The following is an 18,343-nucleotide window of genomic DNA, read 5'->3' as shown; positions in this document are numbered from 1 at the left end:
TAACCTGAAGACCACTCAGCTGTGGTCCAAAACCTCAGTTCTCTGGTTGCCAAACCATTTCAGAACAGAGGAAACATAAGATCATTTTTGTTTTCACATTTTCAGTCTTGATTGCTGCCCAAGATACCAAAGATCTTAATTATTAAGTAGCTAGTCCTTTTAAGCAAGGTTTTCGAAGTGCACCAGTACATCGTAATGGGTGATACTCCGTGACTCCAGCACCAAGGAGTTAAAAGGGAGTTCTTTAAATTGGTTCCACTACTTGACATAAATAGCACATAATTTTTAATTTCACATAGTCAAGATGGCCAAAAAATCTGGCCACAAGAAAGTTCCCCTTTTCATTTATAAAAGCAGAATTCATGCTGTTTAAGGAATGTACTGTGTTTCTCTAATCCCAGGCCTAAGTCAGAGGCAGCAAATGAAAGACATTTTCTTCTTTCAGAAAGAAATCATTGTATCCTATAATTACAATACACTTTTGTGATGACTGTCTAGTAAAGTTATGTGCATTTGCTAAGCACCTTGTACCGCCTGAAGTGTGCTGTTATTCTTGCTAGGATACCTCCTGAACTAAAGTTATTATTGCCATCATACCAAAGCATTCAGACTGAAAGACTATTTCATAAAGGCATTTCTTTTAATGTAAAGTTCAGATCCTACATTCCATTCATGTCTCATGCTTACTGAAGCTAAAAGGACTTATGAAATGACACTTGAGGAACTGGCCTATATAAGTCTTTCCAAGGTAAAATAGGATCTTCCACCCCAACATTAACTCTAGCACATTATTCAGTTCAATGTATAAGCAGTTACTCCTTTAACAAATAAAGCCAGCTTAGTAATAGTTTGCAACATCCCCTCTATTTCATTTCTTGTACAGTCAAATTAATTCTATTCAGAGGGATATTTAAAAAAAAAAAAAAAAAAAAAAAAAAAAAAAAAAAAAAAAAGGTTTACTTTCACTGACTTCCTAGAGACACATCTGCAAATGACACCAAGGATTATATCTTCTTCATAGTAATGGTAGAACTACTTTTGAGTGTCAATAAACATCACCGTGCCTTCTGGAAATCCTAAGGAGCGCTGCACTGTTAGATGGCCTCAGCAGCCTGGTGTTCATAAAGGACAAATTTTGGCAACAATAACAACATCTGTTATAGGATTGTACAGGTCGATCCAAGCAACTGAATTTACCTTCTAAGTTAGTTCTGTTTTGAACAGATAGTTGGATCAGGTGATCTCTAGAGGTTCCCACCAGCCCGAATTATTCTATGATTCCATTCTGTCTTTTTTAGACAGAATAAAATTGTTCAAATTCAAATACAAAATGATTTCCAAGGTAGAAAATGGAACAATGAAAGTTAAAAAAAATAAATAAATCTAACCTTAGGAACATGTTTGTGTTTCTTAAGTGCTATGAGACCGCCAGATATCCATACAGATCTTTCCTTCTGATTGTTTCTGTAATTTGTGGTGTAGGAAATGGTACGAAACTTTTTATGTATCTGTCTTAGTTTTGGACAGAATTAAAAAAATAATAATTTTGAAGTCTAATGATACTAGAAGCTATTCCTGCAGAAAATGAGTAATATTACTCTTGCAAAGTGAAACATTTGTTTTAGTAAATTTAAAAGCTTTCCATACAGCTAAAAGATGCTTTATCACACTTATCATACCTGTTTAAATATTTTCATTTTGAAAAGCTCTAAGATCTGAACAACATATTTGTATCATCATCACTGCAGTCATCTCTGTTTAGGACCATTAAATCTAATGCAGAAAGTACTGAAAACCTTTACAATCAAACTAGACAAAGCAAAGATTGCAACAAACAATTGAAATTTTACTTAATTTACAAATGCCCAACACATTCAAGCTTCATATTTGTATTTCTTGGATTATTTCTTATGTCACGGGAACTCTCAACATAATCAAGATACATACTTTCCAGGGTTTAGTGATATTTTCATAATAGCTACTTGTTTTAAAGTCACACATCGTATTTTAGGACCATAAAAAGACTGCATTTCTGCTTAAAAAAAAAAAAAAAAAAAAAAAAAAAAAAAAAAAAAAAAAGATCATGGCTTCCAATAGTAAACTGAATAAGATAATCTGAGTTGGAAGGAATTCATGAAGTCCAACTCCTGGATCCACACAGTACTGTTCAATATTCAAACCTATGTCTAAGAGCTGCTTTTTCAACTCTAGCAGCTTGGTACTGTGACCTCTGCTCTGAGGCACCTGTTCTACTGTCTGATCACTTTTGTAGTAATGTACAAAATAATGATAACATTAAAGCAATCAATAGGGACTCCTGCTTGCTTTCATCCATCATTCAGGATACAGAGGTCAGTTACTTGTCAGGAAGGATTTGAACTTTGATTGCCTATTGACAATGAAAACAACCTAGATGTCAGGTCATACAGTAGACTGAGGTAAAGTCTCAGTATTTCCTATTACAGTTGCTCCAATCACATACCTCCTACAAATCCATAAACACAACTAGAGACAGTGAAGTCCATAAAGGACAAAGAAGTGTGAGCAGAGTTCCAAACTCCGTTGGTTCTTGTGACTGCTCTTTCATAATGACAAGATGCAGCAAATATGCTCCTTCTGCTGTGCTCACAAGCACAATGAAAAAAAACTTGCTCTGCAACACATCCTCACTAGTAAATTTTCATTCAGAATCGCAGCCGTGGACTACCTCAGCTCCAAATCCCTGTCAGAGCTGTCTTCTAAAAAGAAGGTAATTGCTTGTATTTCAGTTTCACATGAGGCAATGGCTTCTGCTGAGTTAATTAATATGCTGTCACTTAGAACACATATTTTTGTTGAAAAAAAAAAAAAAAAAAAAAGAAAATCAAAATTTGACAAACTTCCATATTCTGCCCTTCTCACACACATTTGCTATCACTAGACGCCTGATTGTCCCCAGGTATTACTGGATGTACAGACAGAGGCAACAAAAGAACTCCTAGAACATTCCTCACAATTAAAGTAAAAGCAAGAGTATCCTGCATGAGGGATGCCCAACTCATGGACTCTCTCTAAATGTCATGTAGCACTTATAAAAATCTTCATGGTCTTCCAGAAAATTGTTGTTCATGGTTCATGTTGCTGCTGCCACTGCTGAAATGAACCACCCACTGCCTCACAGTGCTCACATCTACTGTTTGCTTTCCACAAATATTCAGCAAGTGTCAATAAATGTCAATAGGTGCCATTATTTCTTCATGGAGGGATTTATTTCCATGCCTTTGTTTTGTCCACACTTCCATGTCAGATACCAATTTGTCAGACTGCCCTACTGCTACCCCCTATCACATAACATCAACATGTAATGGAATACTGTCTGAAAAGTTCCGCCTCTACTGCCCTACCACCACCATCTGCCTCTAACATCATAGGCCAACATAACAAAACAAGAGGTATTACTTTCAGACTTTGTATTGTAAGAATGCTGATAAACTTTTTTTCTTTTTATATACATTCATAGTCTTAAACACAAATATAACTTTCAGGTATACGACATGGTGGGAAATAGCTAACAGATTTTGATGTCAACATTTAGACATTTACAGTGCAATGTCTACTTATAAGATTGATAGCTAATTTACCATTACAGTTAGAGAAGAAGCAGTTCAAGATGCCTACTTTGAATCTTGAGACACTTTCTCAGAACTTTCTTGTCTTAAGTGTCTTGATACACTTTTTCAGAACTTTCAGTTCAGATTGTTCAGTATTGAACCTGTTCCCAGAGAGACATGAGGCATCTCTAGGTTTTCTACATATGAATTGTCAAGTCTGAACTGATCATCTAGGTCCCCTTAGTACTCAGTAAGGAACACAGGCAACTACAGAGGATGTATACTGCTGTATGGGATCAATTGCTTCAAAAGTCATCTGATTTTCTGATAATAAAAGCAGATGAAACCACTTGCTGACAACCTGCTTTCAGAAGGATAAAGTTTGAGGCTATCGATATAAAGTTCCATATACATGAATCTCATTTTGGATAACTGAAAGCATATTATTACATAAACTTACTATTCATAATTAAAAATGCCTCAATTTTTATTCAAGCTTTTAATTATCTTGGCATAAAGTTAAGCAAAATTTATGGGAAAAATGGGAAAATCTATAAAATGGAAATATACTCTAGAAAAGGACAGACACTTAAAGTGTGTACATAGTCAGGTTGCATGTGCTACTGCTTTATATGTAGATGCCTTAAGTTAAAACACTAATACTGTAGGTGTATTTTCAAATAACAGCATACGACACTCTTATGGCTATGCTAGAACAATGTAGAAAAATCTATATGCTTCCAGAGGGAAAGAAAGGAAAATCCCTCTTTTTTTTTTTTTTTTTTTTTTTTTTTTTTTCCATTTCTAAATCTGATTAGATACTTAAAATGTACAGTATTTTCCTTTAGTCTGAAAGACTTAGATAAAATCATTACTAGATTTTCTGAAAATAAATAAATAAATAAATAAATGTAGCCCAGTAGACAACCAATGTACAGTTATTTTGCTGTGGTTGTGGCAAAAGCTTTTTCCTGTTCTAACTCAAAGTGACTGATAAAGCTTGGCATCAGGCCTATTACGGACTTCACATAACCACTGTAGCTTTAAATTTTGTGGTTCAGACTGTAGTTTAGTTTTTGTGACATCACTACATGATTTCCAAACAGACTTATTTTCTGACTCATTTCTCCACTTACGAAGTCTAAGAAGTGATGCTGCAGAGGCATCCAAAGGAGCATCAGACAGGAACACTGTGCACTTGAGATCCCTTGACCACATTCCAGGGAGACTACACGCCTAGTCACAAAAGTTATGTGACATAAGGACAAATTCTTATTACTTACTTAATATTTACAAGAAACAATTTCTTCTGAATCAAAAATCATTTCAGCTCTGACAAGATTCAGTACTCCAACACGACTGACTACAATCTTTGGGTAGCTGACTCATAATTTCTTTCTGCCAGACAAAACAAGAGGCAATGTTTCACTCCGATGTGAAGGTGAAGGGATAGGGGGATGGATGTTGTATTTGACTTCAAACGATTGAATGAGGCTTAGCATCTCAAAACAATGTTCTACAACTCTGAGACAGGTTAGGAGAGTTCCTCCTTAAAAAAACAGTGAAACAAAAAATTTGACAAACCTGTCTTCTTCCAGTAGACTTTAACCTGAAGTTGATTGTCCTGATAGAAAGGAGTTCCAATTTTAAGAAAACGAGTGGGTTTTCTTCTTTGAAAGGTTGGGTAAGGATCTACCACTCCTTTTGGAGGTTTCCCAGAAGATGTCTGTTCATCTGCAGTACACAGAAAAATAAATAATTTATTTATTTAATACAGTGCTGCCTAATGACCATATAATGAATGTTCAAATTCAGAAAAAATAACAAACCTACTTTATTTTAATATCTTACCTACATGAAATTATTGTAACTATAAAAAACAAATGGTCCATATTGCCGAAAAACATATTTGGTTTCAACTTGAGTAAATATATTTTAGAGACAGAAAAAAAGACACACAAATGCTAAATATGAAAATGCTCTCTAAATTTTCAAAGGGATCATAAGTAAAGGGAGTGTATTTATATTCCCAGGAATAGGAGAAGCTAACATTCTGACTTTTTCAACAAGCATGGTATCTAGCTGTATTTCTATATAATCATTCATCATCTTCATATTTGCAAAGTATTTGAATATAGCCAAAAACCTAAGCACAGGATTGAGTGTAACCCACAGGGGCTTCATGTGGTTATTACATCAAAGTAAATACAGTTTTTTGGTACAGTATATGAGAACACTGTGGTCAGATTAAACATCTTTTTTGCCTGCTTTCCTGTCTCCAACAGTGAACAGTGAATGCTTAGGAAAATATTGTATGAGCAGAATGAACTTTGAGCAAATCCCTTGATATTTGTGCCTAGCTTCCATAAAGCAATGGTAATGCAATGTCCTTCATCAAGCTCTTCATCTGGTAACAGTTTACGAACATTTAGTGGTGTTAGTATTTAGAACAATTGTGGATTCCTAAATGTTTTCAGTTTAAGAGGCAGCAGTGTGGATTCAAAATGCATTTAATTGCTCAATGTCAAAGCATATCAGTCAGATTAACAAAAAAACACCCGTGCATTTAATTTGATATTACATCTAAGTGAAAAATGAAGATTCCAATTATTAGGAAGTGGCAAATTATTAGCTGTATACTTGATACAAAGAGAGATATACTCGTTTCAACAACCACCATGAGCAACATGAACTTGAATGTGGTACACTACACGTAACTTCAGCTAAAATTTGGAACTGCTTTTTGGACAAATTTTACTTTTTCAATCTTTTGCTTAATCTGATACATTTTTACTTTTTTACTTGTTTCTTTCACATTTAAGTAAATCTACCATATTTATATTTGCTCTTTCACAAGGTAATCATAGTGTTTATGGTGTCTGACTGGAAATCACAAAGTGATAGAGTGAAGTACAAACATGAACCTCTTAGGTATATCTCAACATAATTTAATTTAACCAAATTTGTATTTTGCTGTTTTCTCACCAAATCCAGAACAAGAACACTGACTTAACCTATATACTACATACACTGATCAAGAGAGAGAGAGAGAATCTTGCTGCATTTCCCAGAAGTGAGGCACATGAATAGAGTGAAGAAAGATATTTTCGAGACCGAGGAAAGATAACGCCAGAGGGCCGGGGTCAAAGCTCACAGAAGTCTTCAGGACTAAATTACTTCAGTGGGTTATAGACTGATTCTGTTCTGACAACATGAACAGCCACCTAAAAAAAGACCTTAATTCCACAGCGAGTTGAGCAATTGACAGTGGGACTCCAGCAAAATTGGAATAGTGCTTCTGGAACTACTTCCCAAAGGCCAAAAAATTCCCCAAATGATGAGGGGGCATGAATGTCCTGTCCTAGATAATATTTCAGGCAATTATTTTTTCATCTTTCTCCATCTGCTTCTGAGTATTATCAAAAATACCTTAAGCAGAAGTGCTTCTAAATAGCTTACTTCAGTGACAGTCAGAAGTTTAGTTCAAATCTATTTGCATATCCTTCAGTGGTAGACTGTATTTGCTTTTCCATATAAGCCATGATTTAGCCATTTTCAGAATAGGTCCAAACACACTTCTCAGTTGCTCAGTAGCTCTGTTGACTAAAATGTGTGGTATCACCAGTTTGAGCTCAAATAATCTCCAACTCTTTCCTCCATGGCTTTAACAGAAAGTATGTTCTGATTTCTCTGTATGCTTATTATTGAAATGCTCTTTTGTAAAACAAATATGCGTTTTCAAGTTCTCACAGGCAGAGATTTGCAGTTAAAAAGAAAATACTGTTCATTAGCTACATGGATGGTCATACTTTGAATACAACATTCACGCACTTGAAGAACATTCAAAATCAAAAATACTCAGAATGTACTATGAATTTGGTTTAAAAAAAATACAGCATCCATTTAAACACTTAGTTGAAAAGGTCAGTATAGTAAAGTGAAATAAAGCACAAAAATTATGTAAATAATAAACTTTCACAGAAACTACTGATAGACTTTTATTAAGTAAAAGGGGCAAGGAGAGGGTGGATTATCCAAGTTATTCAAGGGACTTTAAACCCTGATGAAGAGGTAACACTGGTGTGGACATAAAACAATGAAACCACCAGTCATTATTGGTAGATAAACGCCACTTGGTAGAGGACTCGGAGGACTACAATGTGGTAAATTACAGCTGATCTGCATCAGATTCAGGAAAATAAAAACAGTGTTCTGGAGAAAAAGAATTGAAATGAAAGTCCTCCTCTCTCAGCACAAACCCATTATTGACATATCAGCAATATCACAGAGAGTTGATGCAGCACAATCTGTGAAACCGTTTTTTACTGTAAAGAAAAAGTAAGGAATGACATTACACAGGCAAAACCCAAGCTCAGTTATGCCAGCTCCAGTTTAAAGGTACTGCATTATGCAGAAAGTTTTCATTTTATATTGTCTTGTAAGACTATAACCTAACATCAGGTCTAATAATAAAGCCTGATGAACATCAGCTGATTAATTAGTCTTGCTTCCAAAAGGGGAAAATTTGGAAGGCTATTCTCATAGTAAAATGAGGGAAAGAAATTTAATAGCTTCCAGAATTCTTCCCTGCCTCAGACTCACACAAAATTTAGGTTACCCAGCCTACTCCTGGGACATTATTTCTACATAAAGTAGACTCAGTTACATGTTCTTTCTTGGAGCTGTAATTTAATCTGGCAAAATAACAGTAGTTGGATATCATGCATGTTCTTGAAAACTAGGTCATTTTTGTGGGCAATGACAGAAAACACAGGTACAATCAAGGTGAGCCAGCAGAAAGGCAGAATTTCTATATTCACTTATATAGCGCTTCAGCAAGGATTTAACATACGTAAGCTTGCTGTAAGTCCACTTTGTGAAGATTCAAGCTCATTTTCTTTTATAACTTCAAGAATAGGCAGTACATTCAAGATACCAACATTTGGCCCTTTGCTATCTCTAAAATGGACCAACAAGGTAGTAAAAGTGAGCCTAATATGGAGAGAGAGAGGAAGTAAATGAATCCTTAAGTCTGTTTTATGTTCTTGGTACATTAAAACAGGAAGCAACTGTAGATGTGGAGGTCTGCCCTAGGTAGTAATTAATTTAAAGTATTTTATACCTGTCTAAACAGAATATACATGCAGAAGGGTCCAGTAAAAATAGCCATCGGTTAGTTAGATGAGGCTATTTAGGGTGAATGCAATGTTATGAAAATGGTGCCAAATAGACTTTGTACTTTAATATCAAAACGTAAATGGATGGAAAATGAAACAATCAGGAAAGAATATTAGAAATGATATATCTAGCATCTTCTTGTCAGAATTTTGTTTTATTGCTTTATTGACTAAACAGAGATGTATCAGCAGCTAAGACAGTAACTCAGTATTGTATTGCAATTATAAAAACATTTAACTAAGATTCAGTTTACTCTCATATTCAGACACGATTTTAAATTATATTGTCATAATAAAATGAGAGAAAGAAATTCAATAGCTTGCTTAATGCTACTTTGGCTGTATGCCATAATAATGCATAATGGCACCTGGGATTCTTTTCCACTTACTAGAACAAAGTTGAGCCGAGCATGGCTTAAGCATATGAAGTTTTAAATATCTCAAAAAGAAATAATCTAACCTCTAAGGATTTCAAGATTTTAATTTGAATTTTTGTCCTATGTGTGCAATGATTTATTAACAATTAATTTATCAGGCATAAGACAATTCAGATTCTCAGATAGCAGAGTCAGTGTTTTATCTCACTTCCTACAAGGTACATATTTGCATGGTCTAAGAACTTGAATTCACAGGCCGGTCAAAGTAGTCAGGATTTTGAAAAGCACTGTCAAAACTGTCCAGTTAAGAGAAAGACACAGAAATGGATTTACAGCAAACAAAAATTTATAGATGTATTGCATCTTTAAAGTCTTAACATCACAGTGATGCAAATGCTTTCATTTTCATTGAATTTCTTTAAGGTGAATGAAAACTAAGAAAAAGAAATAGGAAAAAATTGTTTCTAGTTTTAAATAGGAAATTTAACATTAAAAGGTTACTCAGCTTGATCAAGACAAGATTACTCTGCTATCTAAAAAACAGCTTAAAGAAAATGACTTAAGAAACCATTACTTAAAACATTCAAATTTCAGTTAAAGAAGAGATACAGATTTCAGGTGTCTTAACACAATTACTCACTGTTATTCCTGTTGTCTTGTGTCGTGCTAAAATGAAGAGAAACCTTAGCACTTTTAAGGCGTATCTGACCCCAGCGTGTTACTGCCTGCAGTTCTACATTGTAGTTGCTGTTGGGTTGGAGTCCCTCCAGGACCACATAATTTTGAGGCTATAATAGAAAATATATGTATATGGAAGTTATAGTATTACTGAAACACAGGCTTGTATCAAAAGCAGGATTGTTATCTTAGGCACGCTATTCTTTTGAAATCAGAAAAGAAAACTTATGTATAAATTCCAGGAGAACAAAAGTTTGCTTCTTTAATGCTATATTTCATTGTACTCTATTTTTTGAAGTCACTTTTCTTAGTACGAACCTTACTGACATTTACAGAATTTCAGTAATTCCTTGGCAAATACAGTCACCTACAGTTTAGGCCAAAATTAAAGTTGCTGTATATATATACACACACACACACATATACATATATACTTTTTTTTTTTTTTTTTTTTTTTTTGGTATGCCAAAATTATTTCAATCAAAGAAATTAAAATGCATTCATTCACATTTTTTTTTTCTATTAGCAAAGCAACTGACAACTTAGTTTTGAGATAGCTAGTCTGAAAACAGTTACATACAACATTCAGTACATTTGTTAATCTTTTCTATAAAATGTTTTCTAAAAAACAAAAGCAAACCAACCTAACAAAAACAGAAAATCAAAAACACAATTTAATGGAAGTGTATGTGAGTAGGACAATCATGTTTAATAATCCATAAATTAAAATACTTCCCATAATATGACAAAGAAGAGAAAAGGCTACTCAATATTTTTACAATTGTAAATATTTTTTAGTATTTATAAGACTGCTCTTCTAGTCTATGTCTCAGACAGAATAATCTATTTTTTTAATCGCAATTCATTGTGCAATTGAAGTTTACCCATCAATCCAGAGTAAAGATAACCATATACTGCCACATTTAACAATTAAGGGATTGTCAAAAGTGTTTCTAATCAGTCATGTTCACTTGTTTCTGCTGAAATATTTACTACTGACTATAACATCTCTAAACATTTTACTCAAATTATTTAATTTCCTATAAAAATCACTATAAAATGATTTGTATTAGACTAAATCTGAACCAGTCTATTTCTAAAGGCAAAATCTGGATAAAGAAAATTGTCAGTGTTCCTTTAAAAACAAGATTTCTTAACCTTGTTTTATATTTTCTGTAGTTTTGATTTCTAGATTGAATATTTCTATCATATTCGTTGGCAAGCAATAGCCTGAGAAGTGTCCTGTGGGGGTAGTCTGAATCTCATTGCTGTACAGTTCATGCAAAAGAACATGGGGCAGGAGTAGCATGAAAGATATTTTAAGACTTTACCTTTCCACTGAAATACATTTTGGATCTTTTTAATATCTTCATATTCAAGTTTGGACCTTGTTCCCAATTATTTTAATGCTATGAAGGTCTCTAGACAATGGCATCTTTCCTGAGAAACATAAATTCTACTACCTAACAAAACCCAACTCTACTCTTATCTTGCTAACGTGATTTTTATAAACTACAAAAATGAGCTAACTTTCTTTTCTGCGTATGTTCACTACAGCTTTGTGGATTTTCTATTCCAAAGTATTTGACTTGAGTAGAAACAAAGAGCCAAGTTATCACAGTTGCTGAAAAGAATCCACATTATTTCCAGCACTGGGTATATTTTCTTTTCACTCTTTCCCACTGTAGAGCTAGTGATGATGGCTGCAGCCTCTAGACCCTCATCCCTAGCAGTTCCCATTGGAAGGGACTGGTTCACAGTGCCCATCCAGTGTTGGGTCTGCTATGTCCTGTCTGCTGAACATATGTACATGCGTACAACTCAGAATAATATAACAAGAATACACTACACTGCTCTCATGTTTTGCAGGTTTTGGTGGCTAAGGGATAGAGAGACTATTACTCAACAGCTGTCATTCATCACAGTGCAAGCAGTCAACCAGAGCCAAAACACAGTGTTAACACAGAAACAGAAACAATTTTTTACAATGCATTAATAAAAGTAATTCCAGATAATTAAGTCCAGAAATTTATTTGTGATACATTTCTATCTCTTTTAACTACACTTAGTTACTGTGCAATATGATTAAGGAAATGACAGCAAAATTCGACACAGTCAAAAATCTCAATAGCAAATTGCTGCTATGAAATATGTCACATCTTTGGCACAATGCATTATTTAAATGTTTGTTATTTTTTTCTTTGGGCCCCCACTGATTATTTAATGGTTATTCTATACAGGGGTGCCTTGAGTTTTTTTTACAAACTGAAAAAAATAATGCAACAGATGATGTTAATGTTTCTTAAAAGAAACACCACTGTATCTTTCAGAAGGATGATAAAAGAAACCCTGCTTTAGAGGAGAAAAAGCAATGAACTTTCTATCCATCTCTCCTGCAAAGTCTGATACTTGTCTGCATTCTAAGACAGAAGTCTACTCCTCGAGTTCAGCAAAGCAAAGGAACTGAGGTATCAAATTTGTCTGTGGGGTTGGTGATCCTAAAAATTACGGCAATTACTCTCCAAGCAGTAGAAAATATTGTGATTCATCACATTTTTGTTACTTATACTCTGTTTATTTCATGACAGAAATAAGTTTGAATGTTCCAGAATTAACACATAGCCATATTTCTGTCTCATTTGCTATTTTCTTTCTTACCCCATCAGTAATCTTTCTTCTCTTTTTTTTAGCTGGGATCATGTATTTGCTATATGTCCAGCTCCAAAAAACTTTGTAGTGGTGCACTGGGATATCAGGCTCTTCTGGAAGATCCCAAGTAATCATTACATTAACAGTTCCATCGTTGCTTGCACTGATATTGGCAATTCTGATATTAGATGGAGCTGGTGGAGCAGATGGATCTGAAATTAAAAATGAAGTAATATCAAACAATATTAAAAAATCTAAAGTAAAGATCATCTTAAGTAAATTAAAAATCATATTCATCTTATGTATTTACTAGTCATACAAAATCTGTATTAAACATTCTCCATCCATTTAAGAAAATTCAGGCAAAAACTTTTCACAGCTGAGATGGCTTTTTGCAATTTCTACAAATCCAAACTTTACTAAAATTACAATTATGCATTCACATGTAGGATTATCATTATTCTCTGTCATTGTTATGTTCACAAATGTTATAAAGTTCCATCGTAATGTACTAAATTATTAGGTTTATTTCCGCAATTCACTATTTTAAACACACAGTGAATGTAAAAACTCCTAGTTCACAAGAACAGAATATAATCTTGCACACACTAAATATTTATGTCAGTGTTGCCAGAGAACTGTAAGATGAGAATATACTTAGAGGCTGAATCTTTCTATAAAATTCTTGTACTGATATTCATTATCATAGACATAGACATGTCCTAAGAATAAATATAATTAAGATATATAATTAAGATGCAATGAAGAATTCAATATATGCTGCCATAGGTGTCCATAAACTTTTTTTTTTTTTTTTTTTTTTTTTTAATAACAACAGCAGACTAAACCATCCCAACAATTTATTTCCTTATTTGAATTTCTGGTCAATATTAGCTGAGCTGTTGTTCCTTCAATTGCCTATGTGCCAACCGTAGATTTAAGGACACCAGATAGTCAAAGGTTCCACTACTGAACAACTTCTAATATTGAGTATTAGGCCCTTGTGTATAATATACTGGCTGAGTTATGTGAATAAGAGGAAATTTTTCATCTGAACTTTTCAAAGTCAAATCTGCCATCATCTGAGTCTTACTTTTTAATTCTCAATCTAAGTAAACTTGATAACAAAAAATGTTCTCAAAAGTGAATATGGCAATATATTTCTTTCAGCAGCACTTCTGAGAAAGAATACTTGAAAAAGTTGTTTGTTCATTTTTTAAGTGTCTTTGTTAACCAAACATTATAGGCAAGGTGTAATGAAAGCACACAAATCGATAAATAACTGTGTAAACAAATTCAATAGTGGAGCTCAAAAAGTCAAAATATTTCAGGCATATAAAGGAAATTTGTAGTAATTAAGGCATGATGTGAAGTTGAAGCCAAGAGAAAAACAATGGGATTGAAAAAATCATTTTCACAAAACTTTTCTGCCAAATGAGCCACCACTTATTGCCAGAAATAAAACTGGAGGTGTGCAGGAGAGACATCATGCATTCATTTATGGTGCAGTTCACCTGAATCTTCTCATAATGGTTAATGAGCTGTTAAATGAACTTTCCAGACATACTAAGTTCATCAGATAATCCCTATGACTAATGGTCTCACTGAAGAATTCCATCATTTAGGTCATGCAAAGTGACACATTCAGAGTTAATAAAGATAGCATTTCCTTTTTAAAGATCAGCAGATGTTAAATAATGGGTTATTCCTCTTATTTAAAAGGAGCCTCCATTAAATAACAGTAGATACTTCTGTTTCCTCATGTGTGTCATTTTAGTTAAATAGTAAAGAATGGTCCTGTTATCTCATACTGGCCGTAACTGTTATAAAAACCCCCATGAGTTTAAGAATTCTGGAAATTTAACTTAATTTCATTTTCCTAATTACTTGTGTTTGCTTTTTTTTTGTTTGTTTGTTTGTTTGTTTTCCGAGCACTTTTCTTACATTTATTGTCCTACCTAGTAGCCAAAAACTCCATTTTAAATATATACAACACTGTACATTTTGGGAGAGATAAATTATACGAAGATTAATTTCTAAATTTTTTTTAAGATAAATAGCTCGTATTGTTATCTAACATAATTCATCATCTATTTCTGTGCTTGCTAAAATAAGTAGAAGCAAAATGAAATTTGGATGCAATAACCAGAATTGTGAATCAAAAAACCCAAGATCCTTTCAAGCATCCATCCTCACTGACTTAAAATGTTGTGATTATTTTTTATTTATTTTTTTTTAATGCAATATGACAATGTATTGTGAGAATAAAACATTTATAACCTGAAGTGCAACTGATCGTATTACCACAGGTGAATTATTCAGGTTAACTCCCACAAGTACCACACATCATGTATTATGTATACATAACATATGGGATACAGTTAAAGTGTTTTGGAGAGTGTGCCTTCATGAATGCTCTGATATAAGCCTAAACAATTCTAACTGTACAACATGCTTTCTGTGTCTATAAATACTTCTAGTGTCCCCCCAAATACTAAAAGTTAAATTAAATGGCATTTCAGAATAAATTCTTCATAGATCCAAAAGATCTAGCAAAAGACCAAATTTGTTTAATCTGTTTTCTTCAAAATTCCTCGTCAAGTGTCTCTGGCCCTACAAGAAAAGGAATAGCAATTGTTTTGTAAACCTAGCAAGTTCCATTGAAATGTGCCTTTTAAAAAGAGGAAGAAGAGTGGTCGTAGACATCAAGGCAGAAAGGAAGGAATTCTGCAACTGAAAGGCATGAAAAGTCAAGAAATTGGAGAGTACCACATTTTCTAGAAAAAATAAAAGAAGTAGACTAAGCTGTGGAAAATAATAATCTATGAGGGCCTCTCTGAAACAATGCCTTCTAGTTTATTATGTTGGCTCATAAACTCAGAGGCAAATGTTGGTGGCATGGCAGTAGGGATTGAACTCTCCCAACAATATTTCATTACATTTGTTGCCATACAACAGCTGGCAGCAGAGTGGCAGTCTGACAAAATGGTGTCTGAAGTGGAAATGTGAATGAAGAAAAGGTGTGGAACTGAATTCCTCCATGTGGAAAAAAAAACGGCAACCATTGACATTCATTGATGCTTGCTGAATGTTTATGGAGACCAAACAGTGGACGTGAGCACAGTGAGGTGATGGGTGGTGACAGCAACATGGATGACAAGCCATATTCTGCACAGCTATCACACCATGGAACAAAGAGCACCTTGATCAGCAAATCTATGAGAATTGGTTGATTACAACCAGAGAACTGTGTACGGAGTTGAATGTAAGTCTAAATGCACTGGAAACAATGGTAGCAAAGTTTGAATATTATAACGTTTGCATTAGGCTTTGTCCCACAGGTGCTCGTACAGTAACAGGAAGAACCACATGTGCAAGTTTGTCGGGACCTGGTGAACCAATATGAGGCTGAAGGTGACAGCTTCCTGTATCACACTGTTACCAGTAACAAAATGTGGTGTCACTGCTACAAGCTGGAGTCCAAGTGGCAGTTCACAGAGCAAAGATACATGAATTCTCAGGATTTTTTTAAGAAAAAGTACCAGACAGTGGATAAAGTGATATGTATTGTCTTTTGGAATAGGGACAGGTGGATTTCCTAGAATCTGGACAAACCATCAACTCTGACAGCAATATCTTGATGCTGACTAAGATGAAGCCTCAAACTTTCAGAGTCAGGACAGAGAAGGCAACAGTCTTACTCTTGTAACATTATAACACTGGGCCGCATGCCAGTTTGAAGACCATGGAATCTCACTGCCAGCCTCGGCTGGACTGTCCTGCCATATCCACTGTGCAGTCTGAATTTGGCATCTTCTGACTTTCATCTGTTCAGGCCAATGAAAGATGGACTGTATGGACAACATTCTCCTAGCAACAACACTGTTGCAGCAGCTGTGGAAACAGTGGGTCACCTTCACTGATGCAGGTTTTTATGGGAGTGGCATGCAGGCACTTATTTATAACTAGCAAGAATGCATAACTAATGGTGGTGACTACGTTGAAAAATAGTGCTTTGTAGTTGAGAGTTTACTCTATCAAATAGTCATACTGTGCTCTTTGTATATGTACATGTTGCAGTTTCCATGGAAATAAATAGGAGGCATTAATTTTGGAATGACTTACACAGAAACAAGTAAAATGATCAAAGATGAAAAAATTAGAAGAGAACACAATGTAACAGTTGGAAGGAACATTCAGAGATCATTTAGTCCAGCTATCTGACCACATCAAGGCTAACCAAAAGTTAAAGTATATTACTAAGAACATTATCCAAATCCCTCTTGAACAATGACAAGCATTACAATTTCACATTTAGTCATCAAAAAGAAAGGAGAAAAAAAGCACAAAAACTAACAAACAATTGTTTGATTCTGGGGAACCAACAATAAAATATTTCCAGGATTTTGGGTACCTGAAATATGAAGCCACTTAGTGAGCATTTTATATCAGCTGAGAATCCACTGCATATTATTTCCATATGATGACATTCATCTATTTCTGTGTCTCTCTATGCCTCTCATCACTTTTATAACTGACAGAACTACAATTTTTTTTTACACCAAAGAACGGGAACATCCATGTTTTCCTTCATTTGAAAGGTCTGAAGTAAGACAGAATAGAAACCCGGTGATACATTGTGATCTCTGTTATTTCCAAGATGAAAAACAAAACAAACAAGTAAATAAAAAAGTGCCCTACCCTAAAAAAATGACAGCCCTTAATATCCCTAAAACTCAAGAAAGCGAGCAAAATGTGCTTCTTATATAGCCTTAAAAACATACTCCTTCATTATGCATACAGACCATTTATGAGATAACTGTAGTTTTTTTCTGTTTCATTTTGCTTTGTTTTTTAAGTCTTCCCAATTCTATTATTGAATGGAAAAGTCATGTTTCTACAAGGTGCTCCATTATGCTTATGTCTATCTAGACACAGAAAGCCACACACAACATTTTGTGCTGAAATATTTCTAAGTCTAATAAATGGTACTGGACTACAGAGCTTATACACCTTTGTTAACCTGACTATGAAGCTAAACTGGAATACTAATGACTACAAAGCTAACAACCATTCTGCTGTTTGTGTTCATATACCTGTGATCCCTTCGACTGACTGCCCACATGTATAATTTAGATATGTAAATGTTAAACTACTGGAAGGGAAACTACAGTCAGTTTTTCAAATTTGAAGTTCTGAAATTTTATTTAAATGCATTCATCTGAGTGTTAAATTGAATTCTTTGGTTTGCAGAAAGAACGCTGTTAGTTGCAGTTTTTCCTTTGCTGTTTATGCTACAGCTCAAGTAAAAGTCCTTATATATACTAGAATTTGGCACAGTCAATTGTTTTCAAATCTTAAAATATTCTGGTCTCAGTCATCTGACAAGTAAATCACTTCTCACTGCTAGAAATGATAGCTTCATTAGGTCAAGGCTGAGACTGCTGTTCCAGCACATGGAGTAAGTACTGCATTTGTCTGCATTGTATCTGGCTTGAGTATACCCAAAGGACCTAAATGCTTGCTGGCTACTCAGTCATCACAAGAAAAACTCTGTCTGCAGTCCCCAGAAGGGAGAATTCCTTGCTGTTAATACAAGAAAAAGAAGAAAATCTTCACATCACCTTTCCAAAATGCACATCTTCCCACAATCATATTTTTAAACATAGTGATAGGCACATAATATTTTACAAAATTCTTTCTATAAATAGGATCTAGACACAACTTACAACCTCAGTAAAAAAGCAAGTGCAGGGTAGGTACAAGAATCACATTGCACATTGCTGCAAAACATTCACTTTGGCTTTAAATGTGGCAACTGTAATGAAAACAACAAATGATTTAAAATATATATGTCAGAGAGGAAATAATG

At 34.3% G+C, this 18,343-nt stretch overlaps 1 protein-coding gene across 1 annotated transcript in view; it reads right to left on the bottom strand.

Moving 5' to 3' along the window:
* The window catches only part of ANOS1 (anosmin 1), a 125,510-nt gene that overhangs the window by 17,702 nt on the left and 89,465 nt on the right, over positions 1–18,343 (bottom strand). Inside the window, exons 7-9 of the mRNA XM_072351109.1 lie at positions 12,481–12,683; positions 9,785–9,932; positions 5,175–5,324 (exon numbers count right to left, since the gene is read on the bottom strand). Coding sequence (XP_072207210.1) covers positions 5,175–5,324; positions 9,785–9,932; positions 12,481–12,683 — 501 coding nt within the window. The remainder of the gene's footprint in view (positions 1–5,174; positions 5,325–9,784; positions 9,933–12,480; positions 12,684–18,343) is intronic.

The sequence above is a fragment of the Excalfactoria chinensis genome, chromosome 1 (genome assembly GCF_039878825.1).
Source record: "Excalfactoria chinensis isolate bCotChi1 chromosome 1, bCotChi1.hap2, whole genome shotgun sequence".
Classification (NCBI taxonomy): domain Eukaryota; kingdom Metazoa; phylum Chordata; class Aves; order Galliformes; family Phasianidae; genus Excalfactoria; species Excalfactoria chinensis.
The sequence above is the reverse complement of the archived record's forward strand: the minus strand, read 5'-3'. Positions and strand labels throughout refer to the sequence as shown.